This window comes from Bombus affinis, chromosome 14, assembly GCF_024516045.1.
Source record: "Bombus affinis isolate iyBomAffi1 chromosome 14, iyBomAffi1.2, whole genome shotgun sequence".
NCBI classification, from domain to species: Eukaryota; Metazoa; Arthropoda; class Insecta; order Hymenoptera; family Apidae; genus Bombus; species Bombus affinis.
Genome location: NC_066357.1, coordinates 678,153 through 695,449, shown reverse-complemented (window position 1 = coordinate 695,449; position 17,297 = coordinate 678,153). Strand labels below are relative to the sequence as shown.

At 38.6% G+C, this 17,297-nt stretch overlaps 2 protein-coding genes across 2 annotated transcripts in view; both read left to right on the top strand.

Moving 5' to 3' along the window:
* LOC126924127 (neuropeptide SIFamide receptor-like) overlaps positions 1 to 17,297 on the top strand; it is a 63,709-nt gene that overhangs the window by 33,451 nt on the left and 12,961 nt on the right. Inside the window, exon 2 of the mRNA XM_050738283.1 lies at positions 6,256 to 6,355. Within this exon, the coding sequence (XP_050594240.1) occupies positions 6,256 to 6,355 (100 nt within the window). The remainder of the gene's footprint in view (positions 1 to 6,255; positions 6,356 to 17,297) is intronic.
* On the top strand, positions 12,963 to 15,868 carry LOC126924148 (flagellar hook-length control protein-like). Its single transcript, XM_050738322.1, has 2 exons — positions 12,963 to 13,116; positions 15,123 to 15,868. The coding sequence occupies exons 1-2, from the start codon at positions 13,105 to 13,107 to the stop codon at positions 15,366 to 15,368; spliced, it is 258 nt and encodes an 85-aa protein (XP_050594279.1). The 5' UTR covers positions 12,963 to 13,104; the 3' UTR covers positions 15,369 to 15,868.

The following is a 17,297-nucleotide window of genomic DNA, read 5'->3' as shown; positions in this document are numbered from 1 at the left end:
TGGAATTCGAGTAGGTAACTGGAAACCTTTGCCAGAGTGAATTTACTCTAGTGTTATTTACTCGAAATATCCCTGCAATTCCTACGCCCGTTCGGTACACTAATCGAGTCATTCGGCTTCAATTAATTTGCCAGACTAAGTCATCCTATGTCCTTTTTCGCCGTATTGCGCATGAAATTATCTTTTATATTTTTAGCGCTTTATTTCTCGATTCTACGAAACGAGGCATGGCAATTAGTCGTTAAAATCGTCAACTAGTGGAAGTATGCGGTCTCGCATTAATCATTTTTCTAGGCCGGAGATCGTTCGTCAAATTACAAATCGCCTGCTGTTGCCGGTTCCGTTGTTTCTGAAGGAGGTTAACACTCTAATCGTTTTAATTTTCCATTTGATCGGTGGCTCGCGTAATTGGGCGGAGAGATTTTAGACGGCGTGAAGAAGTACAAAGTATGGATACAGCACGATAATGTACAGACAGCAGCATCATCCGTTCAGCACCGGGCCAGAACAATCGGAATTCCGCGTACATCCGGTAAACGTGAAACGAATGTTCCACTGATTAAAAATTACGAGTGTCCGTAGAAATACGTTCTACTCGAGACTCGAACGAATTTTGAATTAAAGTAAAATATATCGAGCTTTGGGAATTGTTCGGTTTCTCTTTCGTGATATTTAATTTTAATCGAGATTCGACCAAGTATTATCTTAGTTGAGACGCAATTTAAAACATTGATTCAATTTCAGAGAGAAATCAAATATTTAATATCGTGTTATCCATTGATCACGTGACGCGATATGTTTGAATATTTATCAAAGTATATACACTAATAGATTGTTATATTTACATTCATTTTCATTTTATATTCACATACATTTATATTCACGCATTCGTTTGGTCTTAATTACTGTTACAAATTGAAAACGGATATCAAATCCGATCAAACTTATTGCCCTTTAAACATTTTACGATAACAACGGTTAATCGCTGATTGATTTGAATAGACCGATCATCGATTACGTAGTATCATATAAAATTGCAAATTAAATGGAGCAAAACAACGATATAAAGAGATATATATTTCGAGCGTCAATCAGTTTCTTATTTAGCCGATGGAAATGCTTGTTGGAAAAATAGTTGCTCTCAAAATTTCTTTCCCTTTCCTTCCTTATTCGATCGATTTTTAATGTGCGAAACAAAGCTGCTACTGTCACGCTCGTTCGAATGCTAATTCGTTTATCTATCCACTATTGGAGCAGGCAACATGGCAGCAAAATTGATCAATCAGATGGCTGCTTAAACGAGTGAAATCGAATGCTTGAACGAGTACTTTCATTGGCCAATAATTCATGACCAATAATTTGATTTCTTGCAATTGGCAATCTTTCTCGCGATAGATCGTCGTATCGATCTTGCGTGATTCTTACGAATGGATAGAATAGAAACTATTCGAATAACCATAGCGAAAATATATAAAGGAATATTAATTCGCACAAAAACGAAGGATTTGACGATTTAAAAATGTTTTAATAGTTAAAATAAAATAGTATTGTTAAAGGTATCGACAGTTTCATGAAACGTTAACATAAAGTTGAACGCGTTACACGCTATACTACAAAATTTTACATACTAATTAAGTCATAACCAATATCTGAATATTCAAAAACGCAGCAAATGTTTTATACCGTTTGATTTTGATATTCCAAAGTATGTAGTGGTTATTTCAATATTCTAATGTAGTATCTCGTATAGTGAGTTAATTAAACGCTTTGATATCTCAGAGCGTAATAAATATCGCGTGAAACAAAGTGAAATATTCTATAGTAATAATTTTATTATTTGAAACTATCAGAACGAATCGGAAGATCGTTAATACCACGCAAAACGTTTCATAAATCACTCGGTAAAGCGATACTTTGCGAAATATCATTATGACAACACGTTTCTATTAAACAACGATCGTAATACCAATTAATAGAGCAAACACAAGTGAAACGGAAACGGAATCTTATAATCGTAAATTAGTCGCAATGGAAACGAGCTATGATATAAGCTACAATACGCGCCGTGTATCTTAACGTACGAACAAAATACTTTATAAAAAACGAACACGTAACTCGGGAATGAATACGATGCAGAAAAATAACGAAACAAATTCCGTCCGATTTGACCCTGTTTTCAAAGTTGTAATTGCTTTTTATGATTTCACAAATTCCAATTTCAAGGAGAAGAGATTCTTAGATATTCGCTGTCATAACGCTTCGCGCATCATGCATGATTTCTCTATTTATCGATTCTTTCATAATTCTTCCAGAATCGCTTTCTTTCTATTTCTTACCCCGTTTGTTGCATGTCGAAATTTTTATATAGAGTCTTTATAGAAACTAACGGATCGTGGAGTGAAAGCGACCGCGACTGGTTTAAAGAATTTTTTACATAAAACATTACTCGAGAATATTTTAATTATCGTATCCTAAATAGTAGTTAATTTATTCTTAAAACAAGAATTAGAAGTTTGTCCTCCCACTTCAATTATCCTACCTAGATACACGTCTAACAAAACGTCTAACGAAACATTTACATATAATTTGCATATAAGTAGGTACGTGTCGTATAATTACACGTATACATAATTCTAATCTTTTTTCAGACCAATCGATTCCTTGTAACCAGTTTTCTTTCGATTTTTACTTATAGCGTCTTGTTCAAATATTACATTTGGTCGTTTTAATTCGCCAAATCACGGTATATATGCGCATATGTGTACGTAGAAACAAAAAGATACTATTATATAATAATATGAAACGGACAGCGTGGCAATTAAGACGCGTGTTGTAATAACCTTCTCTCCGATTGTATCTTGTAAATTGACCGTGGCTGTGGAGTTAGCCCCGTTACTCCAGCCAGCATTTATCGTTAATAGCCGATAATATCTCGCGTTAATCGCACGAGGAATGCGTAAAAAGTTATCCCGTTTTTCGTCGTGCATGAACATGTTCACAAAATTATTCATGTTGCAAATTATACTTGCTTCTGAATCGATCTTATAATTTAGGAATTTCTTTCCTCTTATCCTCCACTTTGTTTTCACGTTTCTATTTATGTGCGCCTTAATTTCTTTTTAGTGTCATAGAGTTACGTCGAAGCGATTAATATATCATTCCAATCTTTTAACAGATAATTAAAACAATAATTGGTAAAATTTATAAATATGTATCTGCTCGAATAAATTGATCCATTTTCATTTATTTATTACATAAGCTCTTCGATATCATATTGCTTTATTGCTGTTTCTCAATATTTTGTATCTATAAAAATATGAGATACTTGCACAAATATCCGCTGTCTAATTACGATAAAGCGGTGATTGCGTTCCGTTGATTTCTACTCCCGTGAAACAGGCAGCATCCGTTTGAAATTCACGAACGAGACGAAAACAATACGTCGGAGTTCTTCGAGTTTGATACGATTCGGCCCTAGGTTTCATGCGCTTACATACAAGAGGTAAATTTATTCAATGGAAAAGTTGAAACACGTGAGATTGTCAGGATGCGATTGATTGCGAGTAAGCCCCGAATTTCGATGGATTTCGCGAAACTCTCAGACCAGATTCGTTCTCGATTCTGCGACGGATACACGTGACATTGCAGATTCATTCCACGGAACTGCCACATCTTCGATATGTACGCAAGCCTGCGCCGATAATGGGCCTTCATACAGTGGTAAAACATGGCGTCTTTCCTGATACTTCTGCATTTTCCTTTCTTTTTTTTTCTTTCTTCCTTTTTTTCCTTTCCTTTCCTTCCTTTTTTTCTTTCTTTCTTTCTTCTTTCTTCCATACGAGTCCACCCGCGGCTCCCGGAAAAATAAAAAACGGGGAACGTAATTTGTATTCTTTCCAATATTTGAGACTTGAGAAGCCACGCTGATCAACTTCGCTTTTGTCAATTTCATTACATACTTAAGTACACGACCGATCTTTGATTCTCAACAAACGAACGACTCGCTTCTATTAGTTTATAGCATGAAGGTGACATAGAAAAAAGAAACGACAATATTTTCTATTCTTTATTTTCCAATTTATGCATTTAATCAACGTGCAGGTGTATCTAAAGCTACAAATATTTCTTGTATACATACGTATAATCATTATCGTACATTTATTATACGCCACTTAAGGCTCCTCATCTTCACCGTAATCAATTTCCAGAAAACCGTCGCTACGATATTTCTCTCGTATTCCTCGTATATTTTCACGCGTCAACGTAACTTCCATCGGACAGCACGAAATTCCCCTGAGAAGCAGCACGTCATTCGCACGGCGAGGAAATCGGCGTGCAAAGAGCTAGTTCCTTTTTCCCGTCGAAACGGTTCGAATAGCAAGTCCTTTCAAGCTACGTCGATGCCGATTGTGTGGCCTTTTAGCGGCAGTCCAGCACCGAAAGTATTGTGTTGCGAAGTGAAGGGTAAGCGCGAGGCCTTATACATGAGAAAGGAACTTCCCGTAGGCCGTAGATCAACCGTTGCGCGAGATAATTATTTATTCCATCGAACACGTAACCAGCTGATAATCGTGCACGCCGCCTGCGTCAAAAATCCAGGTCTGCGGAATAACGACACCTATTCCTACGTTTCACGTCCTCCCATTCGAACGTTACTCGTATATCTCTCGCTTATTTCATGCTTCTCGACCAGACATCCGCTGAGGAAAAAATGGGACGCCGCACGAATATCACCCATCAGGGATCCAGACATCGAACCCAAAGGCGTACGAGAAACACTGTCGCATCCTGTAATTAATATCCGATCAAAGGGGCACGCGTTCGATACGCCGTGACTCGAATTCATCTTGATGCAATGGCTCCGATTGGAGTTTGCGATATGGTACACTGAGTTTTAGAGGGTAAATGTTATTCGATACGAGGCATCGTTGCACGAATGTACCAGGTTGGTACAATGGATACGTTGTTCGTTTAAATAGAATTCTGAATACGCGTAACTTTTTAATTTATCACGCATGTAACTCTTACGATTAGTAGCAGACGTCCGTATTTTTCGTCGTCGTCAAAGACGCGCAATTTCTCTTGTCATCTTCCTTTTCCTAATATCGTAAAAGATCGTTTTTAAATCTTAAAAATATCTCCACTTTCCAAGAAACCATTTCATTTTGTTTAACGAAATTGTTCTATCTTCTATCCTTTTGAAGCTTTGGCTTGATCCGCGTTAAACTCTCTGTATAATATACGCATAAACTTTTTAATGAATCCGCTACACCATCTTTTAATTTTAATATGAATTTTCTATTAATTAGTTAATTACGCAGAACACGCGCAAAGAAAACAGCTTCCAGAAGAAAACCTTTTATACAATTTATTGTGATAATTATTGTAAAGGATGAAATTATGGAAACAACTGTTAATTAAAGCCCATCAGAACGACGCGGCGTCCGATAGCAGAATTCCTAATTAAATTCCTTCGCAAACGAACAGAGTTTGCGTGACGAAAAAAAAATTTCATAAGAAAGTTACAGGAACGAAAGTAATCTGTTTTTGCTGCCATGATAACGAAATAAGAAGGAATTGCGAGAAGCTTTAAAACGACATGCAATTACTATACGACATTGCGTTGTATCCAACACGCGGATACATACGTAAGTGCATATCTACTATTCGTTATTATGCAAGTGTTTTAACCGCTCTGCATTTACGTTTTTGAAACCAGTTTTCCCGGACAATTAACATCAAACGGCACATCCATGTAAATCACTGCAGACTTTGAAACGTGTTTCCACTTTGAGAACGATATTTCGCAAAACCACGCGAAGATGCAAAATTACTTTACGAAAGAATAAGACGAGGTATATTTACACTTAAAATTATTCTCATTCCTGCGAAACAGCTCTTTGTTTCAGGAGTAAGACTGTTAGGAAGGAATCCTACGCTTTTGAAAGCGAAATATATCATCCGTTTTCGAAAAGTTAGAATAATTTCAACTAGAGTTAATATACAGCGAAATTGTTACTGAAAATCGAGGAATTATTTCCTGTATCTGAAAACTTTCAAACGACAAATTATGATTATTTTAAAGTTTTACAATGTCCATTTACATTTTTATCAGAAAGAACAACTTTGCGACATACACTTTTCTTTGCTTTCTTTCCTTTTCTCTCCAAAAAGAACGGAAGTCATTTTCGGCGAAAAGTGCACCTTTACTCGATCGTCTGACTTCGAACGATAAACGGTAAACTTGTGTTTCAGCATGGTTCCTGGGATGGTTCATGTGTAAAGCCGTCGCTTATATACAAGGCGTTTCCGTGGCGGCCTCTGTCTACAGCCTTGTTGCGGTTTCCTTGGACAGGTATGTACTACATGTACATTGAACTTCTCAAAGAATGATTTCACCCATGTTCGCCGACGCTTTCCTGACATTCGATATACAACGCATGGTTACTGTAAAAGTCGTTTTAATCTTCCCATTTTATCCTCGAACATTCTTAAATTCTCTTTCGCGTAAAAAATAGTTTCTTTTGAAATTTATACATTTTCTTTTTTCTTTTTTTCTTCTCTCTCTCTTCAAAAAGTAAGCAGATCGAAAGATATAGAATACTGTTTCGTTGATGGTGCTTTTCTCAAAACCTTTTGACTGAAAACACTTTTAGGAAGTACGGAAGTGTGTTCAGCGACGGTCAGAGCGATAAAATTTCTCATCTATATTTCATCTTCGAAATGGAAGTATCCAAAGTCTTTTGGTCCCTTGCCGGCACAACAAACTGCGATAAATTAATAGAATAGCTCCCATTCGTTTTTCTGCCCCTCTTTCTATCGTAATAAATCAGAAACAACTACTGACCAACCCTTATTGTTAGCTACTCGAACCGCTAAAAGACGGGATAAAAAAAAGGAGGATGTTTTTATCCGAAATAAAGAACAAAGTGCTTCTCGAAATTTCCTAGAAATAGTATTCGCGTGTCTTAATAACGTGATTTTAATATAACAATGTCGTTTTAATGACAACTCATTTGAACACCGTTGGAAGTTCTGAAATCTATGTAACTTATCTACAAAATATTAATTCGTATGAATATAAAATATGAACTATACGTTTAATGGCAAACAACTAGTTTCAACGAACGATTTCTCATTCCAGTCCTTCGTTTCTAACATCTGATTATGTCTTCTTTCTTCGCGAGAAGAAAAACTAAATAATCATCGGTTTCGATCGTTCGAAACACCTTGTTATTGAGACACCTTGCAGCTAGAAAAGAAAACAAGATAGAGAACGAATATATGGCATTGTCGCACGTATGTTGAGAAATCGCAGACGCCATTAACGCATATTCTTTCCTGACATATTTATTTCTCATTTACGTAGCCATGTGTAACAATTATAGGTTGGATTACGGGAGGTTACGCGTATGTTCGGTCGCGTACCTCCTAGTTATTATGACATTCTAGCTGCTCGTAATCGGTGTTTCCATTAACATCGTAATAAGAATGTATGATGAGAAATATAGCATTGAATGGCCACTAGTTATTTCTTAAGAAAGCGAAACCTTGAGTCTATAAAAACGAAAAATTCGGACCAACAATTTATAGACATTAAGATATTATCGAATTGGTGAAAATGTAACGTTTGTTTCCAGAATGAGAACATAAATTTCTTTTGTTTCATTTCTTATACGAATCCATTGCTTTTTATAATCCTATTCTACCATTTCATAAGCTTTCTAATCCACCGAACAAATTTTATTTAACACCGTCGTAAAAATAATCGATGATACAGTTCAGAAATTCTCGAAAAGCGGCATTTCAATCAGAAAATCAAGATACTTTCATTCGGTGGTTTAATAATTTTACGTTTTGACACTAGAAGATAATCAGAAGAGTAGGAAAAAGTTTTCTGCTGTGACGGTAACATTATTTCTTTTTAGCCTTTGTAAAGGATCCAACGTGTCGTAAATGCGTCTTATCCACTCATATGTTTACTGTCGTATCAAACTTTTAGGAATAGAGTAATGACACAGATTCTTTTACATTCCGCTTGTACATGGAATCAGAAAAATCAGGTCGAATGAGAATTCAAACCAAAGCTTTCAGATAAAGTCGAGAGCCGTGTCTCGTAAACATGATTCGAAGAAACGATGGAACTTTACGGCACAGCTAGTACTTTTACCAGGAAAAAACGATTACCGAAATGCAGATATGAAAAAAGTGATAAAAAAATAGGTTGTCCAAGTAACGAAATAATAGCAAATGTAAAAGAAGAAAAAAAAGGATCGGAAGTATACGAAACATATGATAGAATATTAATTGAACGACGAACAGGATTTAGCTCTAGGGAGAGAAAGATTTCCATGATACGTATATTACAAAATTATTCCCATGCACATATCGATAAGAAGAATAAAGCGAGCCTCTTTTACTTGATCTTTACATAATCTCACTAACTGCTATCCTCAATTACTTGATCATCCGATAAGTTACCTAGGCATGACGTTTATCATATGAAAAATCTTCAATCGGTTATAATTAATCAGTATAGTTAATAGCAAATAGTATTGATAATATTAATAACGAAAAAGACTAAATAATATATTACCCAATTTTATTCTTTCGTCAATATCTACATCTGGGATATTATAGAGGTAAAGCGAAGTAAAGAATTTCCGATCAATTCATTATTTATTATAAATATTTTCTACAATCCTGTAAATTTCATCCATAATTGAATAAAATCGATTGACGGCTCTTACCTCGGTGCCTTTGTCGTCCTCCACCATCCGAATGGCCTGTTGCCAGCAGCAAGGAGATGGACAAAAGGAACGCCTGGCGTCTCGCGAATAGAATTTTTTTTTTTAGACGCTCGAGGCCTCTTCTTTACATCTAAAACGAAACGTTTGGCATCGTTTGCGAATTCTGGTGTCGTTCGCGAACCTTGCCAACGGTTTCGTGTCGTCTTTCGGCGACGTTTAAATTTTCCTTCCTTTGAAAACGCGAAGCACGCAGAGCGAAATTTCTCGAAGCAAAGCGAAGGAAGAAAGTGTGAGCCGTATTTCGAAGCAGCCATTTTGTATTAACGATATTCAAACCGATATAAGTCTCGTAGTGTTGCAATAAAGATAATATACGTTTAACCGAAGCTAATAATCTGGCCGAGTTTCACTTTTTTTCGCAAGATGTTAGATACGGTGAAGAGGGCAATGCGGATGGCGTCGTTTGGTGAACGCACTTTGCGATCCAATTGCTTAACTCATGCACACAATTGATGAAGGAAATCGTTGTCTGGTTGAGCTTGTTTGTTTGTCACGATTATCGGGAAATGTTTGGGAAAGCTTTGGTATACAAAGTGATCCAAACAAGGCGCGACGCGAACGAGAAACGCTGCAATGGCGGCGAATTAGAAGAACAAGAAAATACGTATGTAGAATGTATTCTTTCTTTGTAAGACGAAAGAACTTCGTATCTCTGCTCTTGCAACGTCGCTCGTTCTAAGCCGGCTTAAAGCGCCACGAACTGCTCCCTTAGAGATATCGACTTTGTTCTTTTTGAATCGAATAGTTCAGGCGGGCTAACTACCAAAATTTCCAGCTGGTAGATCGTATTTTGATATTATATATGATATGTACATATATTATAGTTTTTTGTCTATAAGGGATAGTTTAAAAAATTCAAATCAGGCATTACAGTTACTCGAATTTTTAAAATTAACCACTCTAAACATTACGAAACTCGACCGACGATCTCACACGAATCGCTAATAACCCATTATGATTATTACGACAACGAATGCCCAATTAAAGGAAAAAAAGAATTGCGATAAACGAGACACAAAAAAAAGAAGAAATTTAAATTCGATTAAGAATACGTCGAATACCAAGGAAAGAAATGACTGGAGGTCCAGCAAAATTCCCGATAAATGATTTTCTATCAATTTCACGTCAGACGAACTGACTAGTATCACAAAATAGTTTTACACGATCCTCGGAAGCGATCGATCTTACTGAAATTGCCTGGCAAAAGGGAGCATCGGTGACTCGGAATTGTCTTAGCCTTCGATCAACCCTGGAGCAGCGACGCATTACTCTCCCTACCTTCGTTCGCCCTCTTTCTCTTGCTTCTTACTGCTGTTCTGTCTATAGAACGAACTGCCAACTACGAAAATACATACATCTTCCAGTCTTGTTCTCATATCCGCGCGAACATCTTCGACAGAAGCTGCAGCTGACCTATCGACCTGCGTAAATCCACTAACACGAATCCATCGTGGACTTCCTCCTTCTATGCCCACAAATTCACGTCTCGTGCAATTTCAAACGATATTATTGAAGCTTGACACACGGCAGGGTTAAGATAGATTTGGAACACTCCCTTTGTCTTTTCAATGCTGCGACTAAGTTACGTAAGACACGTTGCTACGCTATAATGTAATCGTTGCTCGTACCAAAGAGGTACGTTATTTACTCGGAAAGAAAGGAAAGAATCGAAGATTTATGAAAGTTTTGTCATCTTGTTGCATCTAAAAATACACTACGGCAAACTGTATAGCATGTTTTATTTTCAATTTATTCTACAGTAACCTGTAAAGTATCTGTAACTTATACAAATTTCTATAAGCATCGCATACGTCGAAGCGTCAACAACTGTTGCCGCTTCCTATTCTTTCTGCTTTCAATATCATGAAGATCTATAAAAATCTCTTCAATCGGTTTAATATTTGAGAATTTAAAATATAAAATACACCGAACGCTGAACAAAAATACTAGAAATAGAAATTATCTACGTATATACAAGTACTGCGCTGTTTGAACAGACAAGTAATCGAAAATTTATTCGCGAGTAACGCGGTTGTCTTATTGCTACCTTATTACTGGCTGCTTCGTCGAATTGTAGTGTCGGATTAACAGATGTTTTATTGTTTATGCATTCAGGAAAAATTTAAACGTGAAAAAATGAATCGAACGCGCTTAAGTTAAAAAAATGTATTACTTAATACTCGTTGTGGTGTTTGATAGAATTTAATGACATTATAATCTACATAGTCTGGAAGATAGGATAGACGTCGGCATGCCTTTAAGCGGTATCGCATTTCACATTTGATATCGATAAGCAACCCAGCTCTTGTTCCATTTTATTAGTAAACCGGCCATTTCACCGTAAGTCAATCATATTTCGTATCCATCGAACGCAGACTTCCGCGTGGTTGACACATGACACCCGCCACACTTGTTACACGTCCAAAGACTCTGATCTTTCACGCACAATAAAGAGAACGAATAATCCGCTCTTGATTACACGCGATTACATCACCAAGCGATCGAAGATCGATAATTGGCAGTGATTCGTCGCGTAACAAAAGACAATGCCAGTTGGCGCGATTCCGCCGATGGTCCATCAATTTGATACACTTTTCTAGTATAACGAAGCAAGGCTCTACTCCTATTAAATCAAACAAAAATAAGCTGGAAATTGGAACGTACTCTTAGGTACGACACGTTTCGATCGGAAATACTTTCCTTTAGTCGACATTAGACCTTGTATGAAGTAATAGGTGTGAAGTAGAATTTACGTCATATTACGAATTAAATGACTTCACGGTAATAAATGACCGTGAAAGATCGGTTTTTTCAGTGACGGTCTGATAATTAAGCAACTTGTATCCCGAATCTCAGGCACAAGAAAATTGAAACCTCAGTTTTTCTCCACTTGCCTTCGACAAATTTAAAGTGTAATGTATCTAATTTTCGAACCACGTACTAATATCGAAAGCTTATATCTCTACATTTCATAATTGGAAAAGGCTAATCGTATAGACAGATTTTCCTTGCGTATTTGTAACTTTATTTAATATTATGATAAAGCGAGATGGAGAGCAGAAGCTGCTTCGAATCTTCCTTAAATATGGAATTCACGATTCGGACAATTTTTATATTACATTTACCGAATTTAAATCGACATAAGAAAGTTCCATAAGTATCGCGATCATGCATGACAATCGATAACATAGATTTGATATTTTCCGAGTGAATTTCTCCTTAATTCATAACAAATTTATTCTTTCGTATGATTGATAATGTCAATAATAATAAAATAAAACGAAAGTGGATTAGTGGAAGCTGTCGCTGTAGTATCGTTTCCTGTATTACACCCAGTGCTTTCAGCTAATTTTTTTATTATCCACTTCCTTGGATATTTGGTTTGCTATTGGTTTTTGCAGGAGATCGATAATCTATAACAATAGGCATCTTTCGAAAAAAGATTAGCGACATCCGTCTTAAATTCGTTCTTCGCGAATTCTATTCCTTTCTTTTTACACATAGAACTCGTGTCACTAAATTACTTTTTAAAAGTATAGACACTAATGCTAATCCTTTCACGACACAGCTGATCACTAATTTTAAGACACCCTATAGGAAACATATACCGAGCTCCACATAAACGTTAGCAAAAATTATTTAGAGTCAACCGTTTATTGATCGAAAGGTGAAAACGTAAAAATCTTACAACAGGTGTTAATTTATGCATATCTGTAACATCCGATCGGTACCCTACGCTTCGTAACCATTCTCGATCCCGAAGAAGCTCGAAGGATTCCTCTCCAAGGATGTGTTTGGCGCCCATAGAGCGGCGTAAAGGGGCCGAAGAAGACTTTGACTGAATTTTTTTCACGAAATCAGTCCGCGTTTAGAGCGTGCGGTTTTACTTTTTCAGCTGGCGTTGTTGCACTTACCCCGACCTAACCAGGGTCTGTGCGGGTGACCCACACTTTCGTATCGTTTACACAAACAACGAAACTGTTTCCACGCGAAGTGTCTTAACCCAATTCCCGAGAACCGATCGCGAGGGGTTGAAAGCACGTGATTGGCCACATTCGCGTTGTTTAGAGCCGATACCGAACGTGGATTGGCTGAACGGCACCCCACCTCCGTTCTTAGATCGGCTGACTCAACACGCCGATGCATAACGTCAGACAGTAATGGAGGGCCACGTGATCAAATTTATAGCGATTTTTTAAAACCGACTTTTGTATAAAAGGACCGCCGCCCGGTACATCCAGCATAAGCTTACCTACTTTCGAGAAGTAAACAAGCAACCCACAACCCAATCAACATGTTCAAGTTGGTAAGAAGAATATCATATTTTATATTACTTATTTCCATCGCTATATTAGATTAGATAAATAGAGTTTTACTTTGTCGATGTTACGTGGGTGGGCGAAATCGAGCAACAAAACGGTTCTAACCAGCACGATTTCACTTGGAACAGACAGATATACCGCATACGTGAGCCATTCAAGACAAAACGGCTATATATAATTTAGCAGCGATAGATATTAAGTTTCATTTGGTTTCAAGTTGGTATTAATAGACCATGTACGAATAAGCTACGGTTTTCGTTCACCCTTTGGTTATTTCTTCGATCTTGGAATTTTTGACGTATTCGAGACAGGGATACCGATTAAAAAATTGTATAAATTTTCTAGCTTCTTTACTAAAAGTATTACAAGGGGAATTAAAATATACCAGTTTCGCCCGTTTTGATACCTTGCCTAGTAACTGGTGGACTAAATACTAATATTCTCTCAAATGCGTATAATACATAATCCTACCTATAGTATAGCATAATTATGCAGAATTCATAAGACAACTTTCAAACGTCCTTTACATTTCTCGTTCAACATCCAGCAAAATCGTTCTATTCGAAATTCTTTTTGGAAAATTTTTAGATTCGCGAGATACCTCTACAGCTTCTCCCTATTTTTCTAAACACAAAACGGAATTTCTCGTCGGTGAGGCTGGCCTCCTCGGCTAATTTGCATATTAACCGCATTCGCGAGCACATTCATACGAAGGACTGGCTAATCGTCCGATCGAATCACTGTGGAACGTCGCGGCGAGGAAAATTCCTCCGATCACTCTGATCTTCTTTGATCGATAAAGCATTTGATTCCCGCGGCAAACGCGTCAAGTATCGCGCCGTGACCTTTCCGAGCACATACATCGGTGCGGTTGTACGTTCACTCGGACGGACACCAGCGTTTCCGTCCGGTCACAAAAATCTACGAGAACGAGCGAAACCACTGAAGCATGCACATTGTTGGCCAACTCTACTCGCGAACGCAGTCGGACAAAATGGAATGCGACCCGCACCACGGACACCGCGCTCTCGCTTTTTCCCCGGTTCGAAACCGATCTCGCGCACTCGCCTGCTCGCGTGCCGCTCGTCCACGACACTTGCTTTACGTCGTTTTATTCCGATCTGCACGTTTCCATGCCATTTTTTCGGGCAAGGCGGTGTTATAGACGGTACTATAGAAATATAAGTTTGAAGGCTGATATTGATTCGTACGTAACGTAAATTTTCAGTAAGTTTTTGTACATTTCGATCAAATCGATTTGTGAAATTTTTCTTTAATCATTGGTTGATATAATTTTAACGCGATAGTGTCGACGTTATTACGGACATCGTGCGTATTTTGCATAAAAGCTTAACATGCTTGAGAAGAAGTAGAATAAGGTAGTCGCGGACCAGCCGTATGGATTTAATCAAGCAGTCGGGCTTTCGTGAGATTCTACGATCAACAGACGCGTACTAATTTTATCATCTCTGAAATAGCGTTAATCGCCGTTGAATATTTCGCTTATTCTTTTTTTAATCATACCACTTTCACATTAGCATTTCGAACTACTACGGAGTATCAAACTACTAAACAAAATCTATATCGGTCAATTCATTCTGGGAGTCTCCGACTGTCCAAGAATCTTTTCCTCTGGGTCATGATTATCACCGTCGGAAGAACCACTAATTCGAAACAATTTACTTTTTCATTCTTACTTTAGCCTTTTCCTTGTATCTTTCACGCCGGCGATTCCAAGGACACCAATAAACAAATACGGGTCTCGAACACGGCTTAACGCGATTAAAGCGTTCTCTTTATTTCCATGTAAGACCATAATCGCTGGAAGATTAACGCTCGAATTAGATACACGACCGCACTGTGCTACGATTATTAACTATGTAGAAGATAAGAAGCCGGTAGAAGAACGTAGATCGAGGATCTAAGGGGTTGGGTTGGTAAGAAAAGAGCCAGAGGTAAACTAAGAATCGCACGTGCTGTTTTCCCACAGGCTGTTCTCGCCGCCGTCCTGGCTGTCGCTACCGCCGCCCCTGGTGGTCTCACTGGCATCATCGCTGACCACGCAACCGGCCCAATTACGGCTCCCTTGGTCGTCTCGCACGCGGCTGCTCTGGCACCAGCTGCCCACGTGATCGCCCAGCCCGTTGCCCCCATCGTCCGCACCGCTCCCATCGTCACCAAGTCCGTGCTGACCGCCGCACCCCTGCCCCTCCTTTCTGCGCACGGCTTGCATTAGATGACAACTGATTCTATCTTACAACCACCAAGTCACGACGAGACAGCCCCCCTAGAAAACACATACACACACATACACACACCTTTCTAATCCCTCGTAAATCGTCCCCACCTCCAAACCAGGCAAAAAAACGAAGCAGCGAAATTGAAGAAAAAAAGCACGAAGGGAAAGATAGATCATAGCTCGAGGATGGAGCGAGAAGAACAGCCACAATCGAGAAAACTAGTAAATCAATTGTTTCATTCCTGGTCATCTCCTGATCATAGAGACGACGTCCAGCTTTTTTCTGGACACGCTCGGTAACACGATCCGCGACGCGATCCAAAGATCAAGAATCGCGTCAGAATCGGCTGATCTCTTTCCTTTCGGCGACCATTTGCCGCCCTGAGATCATCAACGCAATTCGGACATTCGCATCTCTATCATTGCACCATCATCCAGGACCCTTTCCCTTTGGTCATATGGAATTTTAATAAAATTTTATTTAAAAAAACAAACAATGGGATTCATGTGTTTCGTTCTAGTTTCTACCGTGTTTCGTCTCGTTCCTCAATCGTTCCAACATGTTCCTTCTCCGATTTCACGCGCCAAAAGAAGCTTGTCGGAACGAAGCAACTCCATCGGGGTAAAATTTCGAACAAAGTACCCAGCATTCGAGCGTTCGAGCAAGTATCGAGCGTTCACCCTGCTTCCAGAATATATATCTTATCCGACGATAAAACAAAACACACGCAAAGATACTTTGCGTTCGCGTTGCAATCGCAGACGCGGGAAAACGGACGCCGCACCGTCGCGCCGTTACACGCAGATGGTCATATAAACGATGCATCCCCGTAAACGACGTACGCGTCTCCACCCTGCTTTCGCATGAATCTGGCCTTCGACGATTCTTCCTCCGTTTTACGACTGTCCCAAACAATCTCTCCCCTTTAATCCCTTTAGATTTTCCATGCTTCTCCTTACGAACAACGCTGTCGAATCTCGTATCGGCGGCCTCTTCTCGTTTCCATCGTTCGCAATACGCTGGAACTCGAGTGGAGCAGCGTTTGCCAACCATCCCGCAGATTTTACAGTCGATATAAAAGACGACGAACGAGTTTGGCGGTGAAATTAGCCGGAAAAGGGAAATGGCTTTGGATTCTACTGCAGTTGCTGCGGCTACCGCGTGTTTTACTTTAAACTTTTACTTTAAACATCTCAAATCGGTAAGAAGTTATTCGTCGCGCAATTGTCGCCTTTGTGGTGTATAATCCTTAGTCGTAAAGATTATCGCACAGGTGAAGAAATTGGCTTTGCTTCGTCATCGGTAGAGATACACGGATCCTGGGTGGTACCATTTGTAGCCATGAGCGTAGGATAGAGGCAGAGTCGCGGTGTGGAGAGGTAACACCTTCGCGTAAGGATGCCAGTAGACCAGTGGGGGTGCTATTACTGGTGGCACTGGAGCTGGTGCAGCGAATACCGCCAAGATAGTCATGGCCAGCAAAAGAATCTGTCGATAAGAGAAACATGTTATTTTATATCCTTTCGGAGTTATTATTAGCAACATATGAATATTTACATTTCCAATATATTATTAGTAAATTATTATTTTTAAAGTATTTGCTTCTCTTCGTTGGACCGAACATTGGACCGAAACAGATACAGCTAAATTCAGAAAGCGGCAAAAGTATTTATTTATACCCCATAAATTTAAACGGAACAATGCATGTTACGAAATTAAATAACGATAAATTATGTGTTTTCGTTTAGTAAGCAATTTATTTGACAAAAGTATCACAGAGGCTTTATAAAAACATCCATTATTGTATGTATAAATCGATGTTCGTATATATGCGCCACTTTATAGCTTTGTAAACACATAGTAATCGATAGTTTATACAGACAACACAGTATTTCTTTCGCATGGTTCGTAGCTCGTTTAAAGCT